Below are 3,548 nucleotides of genomic sequence, written 5' to 3' on the forward strand. Positions count from 1 at the left end.
TGTAAATCATTGTCCTTCAACCTACAAATATGTAAGAAAAAGTTGACAAGTCTTTATATGTCAATTTATGGGGAAACCTTCAAATATATGATCCAATATCATGTTATGTTAGATGTCAAGTTACAGATCTAGCAAGTCTAACGGGCTAACACTCATTTTTTAGGTTTCAGGGCTATAATTCTCTTCACTTCATTTATAAAAAAAATAGATTGATTCATCTATACACAGATGTATTTTATTATGTTAAAAATTCATCAAATAGATCATTTTATTAACAAAATTGATTTTGACCATTATAATATTGATATCATCATTAAATTTATAAATGCGATAATCTAGTTTGACACTCTATGTGTCATGTTAGAGAGACTTATTTGATTTTCTTGTAAAAAAATTTATTTAATCCTCAAACAAAAGATTATTAAAAATTTCTCAAATATTAAGAATAAATAATAATCCAAATTATATCTAAAGCCCTTAAAATGTTTAAAGTTTAAAATTACAAAATAAACATAAATTTTAATTATTGACAAATATTTATAAAAAAAATTAAATATAAAATATTTTTTAAAATAGTATGATATTAGTAATCGCCTCATACTAGAGGAAAGAATTAAAACAAGAAACTCAAATTGATATCGTCTCTCTATGTTAAGTGTATCATAAAAAACTAAGTTGTAATTTTTTTAGTAAAAAGAAAGGGGCATACCAGATAACAAGTAGAAACACTCTCTCTCCCCAGAATCATCATAGAAGGCAGAACTTATCTCTAGAACTGGATCATGAAATTTGTGAACACAAAAATAAAGACTCCATGTCAAGTTTCTCATAACATCAGCCACTCGATTGTACTCCCTTGAAACATGATTCAAACAAACACTCTAATCACGCTTGATGAGATCAACAATGTGTGAGATCATTGTTGCAATCCGACTCCACAGTAACATGACATAAATCATGATCCCAAGTAAAGTTTAGAACTTCAAATATTCCTCAATTCGACTCCATTAAATTGTAAACGCCAAAATAAGACTCATGACTACAACAATGATTAATATTTGTCACATATTTTTAAATTGGAGAAGAGAATCACAAAAGTTATTGTTATTCTAATATAAAATTGATTCTATTAAAATACGATTGAGGAATAATAGTAGGTTAGATTGACATAAATAATCTTTGACCAATGTATTTTAATGTATTTTTATTTATTTTTAACACTTTTTAAATATTTTTATATTTTATTTTTAAGAATTTTCTAATTTTTTATACTTTCTAATATTTTAATATTTTTAATTCTTTGTGAATTATTTTTATTTTTAATATTTTAAATATAATTTTAATTGTTTAAATTTTTTAGAATATTTTCTATTTTCTAATTATTTTCATTTTTTTAAAATTTTAAATATATATATATTTTTGTGAAACATCTAATACTTTTAAGGATCAATCTGAATCAAACAAATTTAAAAGATCAAATTGAGAAGTGATACAATTTAGTGATTAAAATATACATTTAGCCTTCATTTTTTTAACAATGTATGAGAAGGATGGCCTAGAGTAGGTTAGAAGCAAAACTGATGATACAAAACCATGATGCCACTTGGCAGAAAACCATTCATAAAAAATGGCAATTAAGTCCCCTTGCAAGAAATTAGCTTTATTTGTATATTGCAGCTGGAAACTGCAATAATATAAGGTGGAGATGCAATAAAGTGAGGGAAGGAATCCATCAATGTATTGATGACATATATGGTCATATGGTGATGTGTGAATGTAATTATGAAAGGAAAAAGTAATGTAAATGATAATATTCTGTGGGAATTAGTGTCTTCAGGTGAAATTGGCAGTTAAAGTTGCTATCCTATCAGACATGTTCAGTAAAAACCCTTCTATGCAGTGAGAAAAAGGGTAACGATGAAAGCAAGGGCCAATGGATGGAGAGAGAGAAATGACATCTTTCTTATAAAACAGAACAAAATTTTTCACATTTCGGGTGTGCTTTGCTTTGGGATCTCAATATTATAGTGTGTATTCACATTTCTTGTCAAAGAAAACAGTGAAAACTCATGAAAGGAAAGGACTTTTTAGGTCGCCTTCTTCAATCAAAGAGGACTCTTTTAGTTTTATTGTGTTTGGTTTTCGTTTAATTTGCCCACATCCCATTCTTTTATCAGTTTATGGATCCCAAGCAGCAGCAGCAGGAAGAGCCTCAAAGCATGGGAGAGAATAAAGCAGGTGAAATCAAGGATTTCCAGATAGTGGTCGCGGATAAAGGAGAAGGGAAGAAGCAGCCGTTGGGCCCAAAGAGAAGTTCCAACAAAGACAGGCATACCAAAGTCGAAGGAAGAGGTAGAAGGATAAGGATGCCTGCTTTATGTGCAGCTAGAATCTTTCAGTTGACAAGGGAATTGGGTCACAAATCTGATGGGGAAACAATTCAGTGGCTGTTACAACAAGCTGAACCATCTATAATTGCCGCCACAGGGACCGGAACGATTCCGGCATCTGCTTTGGCTGAGGCTGGGGGCTCAGTTTCATCACAGCCAGGGGCCTCTCTATCAGCGGGGTTGCACCAAAAGATGGAAGATTTTGGGGGGTCTAGTATAGGGTCAGGGAGCAGTAGGACAACTTGGTCAATAGCTGGTGGGAATTTGGGGAGACCCCATCATGTTGCAACCGGGTTATGGCCCTCAGTCAGTGGTTATGTGTTTCAGTCATCATCTGGACCATCTACAACAAATTTAGGCACTGAAAGTTCCAATTATCTGCAAAAGCTTGGCTTTCCCGGTTTTGAATTGACACCTGGTAACATGGGTCAGATGAGTTTCACCTCAATATTGGGTGGAGCGAATCAGCCGCTACCTGGTTTGGAACTTGGTCTGTCTCAAGATGGTCATATTGGGGCTCTAAATTCTCATGCTTTGAGCCAGATTTATCAGCAGATGGAGCAAGCTAGGGTGCAACAGCACCAGCAGCAACCCTCTTCTAAGGATGATTCCCAAGGATCAGGCCAGTAAAGTTTCCAACTTTGGGAGCAAGATGAAGATGAAAAAAAACAGAGAGTAGGGTCCCTGAGACATGATTGGCTTGTTTTTTTTTTTTCTGTAGTAATGTTTCAGTATTGTATAATGGGGAAAATCAAAAACAAAAGTGTGACAAAAATGGATACTTTTTCCTCTATTTCTATAGGCACTGGATGGACTTTTTTCCCTTCTTTCACTACTGCATCACTCAAGTTTCCATTGCAGAGGTTCTTTCTCTCGACTCTTACCTTGAACTTCCTCTAAAATCTGTAGAGAAATATAAATTATTTTGTGTTAAAGCTATTTTGGCGTGGAATGTGCAGGTGGAGCTTTGCACAGCTTAGTAGCTTGGATTTGGGCTTAACTCCATGTTTTATTCAGGGTGTGTTGATGTTGATGTAAGCTAAATCTATTTGTTTTCTTCTTCTCTACGTCTGGATAGAGTGGCAATTGGTTTGTTTGAGAAATTAAAAATTAAAAATTCACAGTAATACGTCCATTTTCCTCTTAGACGAAGTAGAA

The 3,548-nt window shown here is 33.3% G+C and overlaps 1 protein-coding gene across 1 annotated transcript; it reads left to right on the plus strand.

Annotated features, from left to right (window-relative positions):
* The first annotated feature begins 1,814 nt into the window (after window positions 1–1,814).
* On the plus strand, window positions 1,815–3,159 carry LOC120187523 (transcription factor TCP20-like). The gene has a single exon (XM_039191231.1). It carries the CDS (start codon window positions 2,181–2,183, stop codon window positions 3,018–3,020), a length of 840 nt encoding a protein of 279 aa, XP_039047162.1. The 5' UTR covers window positions 1,815–2,180; the 3' UTR covers window positions 3,021–3,159.
* Window positions 3,160–3,548: the final 389 nt, after the last annotated feature.

This window comes from Hibiscus syriacus, unplaced genomic scaffold, assembly GCF_006381635.1.
Source record: "Hibiscus syriacus cultivar Baekdansim isolate YM2019G1 unplaced genomic scaffold, ASM638163v2 tig00113725_pilon, whole genome shotgun sequence".
Lineage (NCBI taxonomy): Eukaryota > Viridiplantae > Streptophyta > Magnoliopsida > Malvales > Malvaceae > Hibiscus > Hibiscus syriacus.

Excerpts from the sequence above, each read along its gene's own strand:
- LOC120187523 (XM_039191231.1), top strand. The coding sequence starts at position 2,181 with ATGGATCCCAAGCAGCAGCAGCAGGAAGAGCCTCAAAGCATGGGAGAG.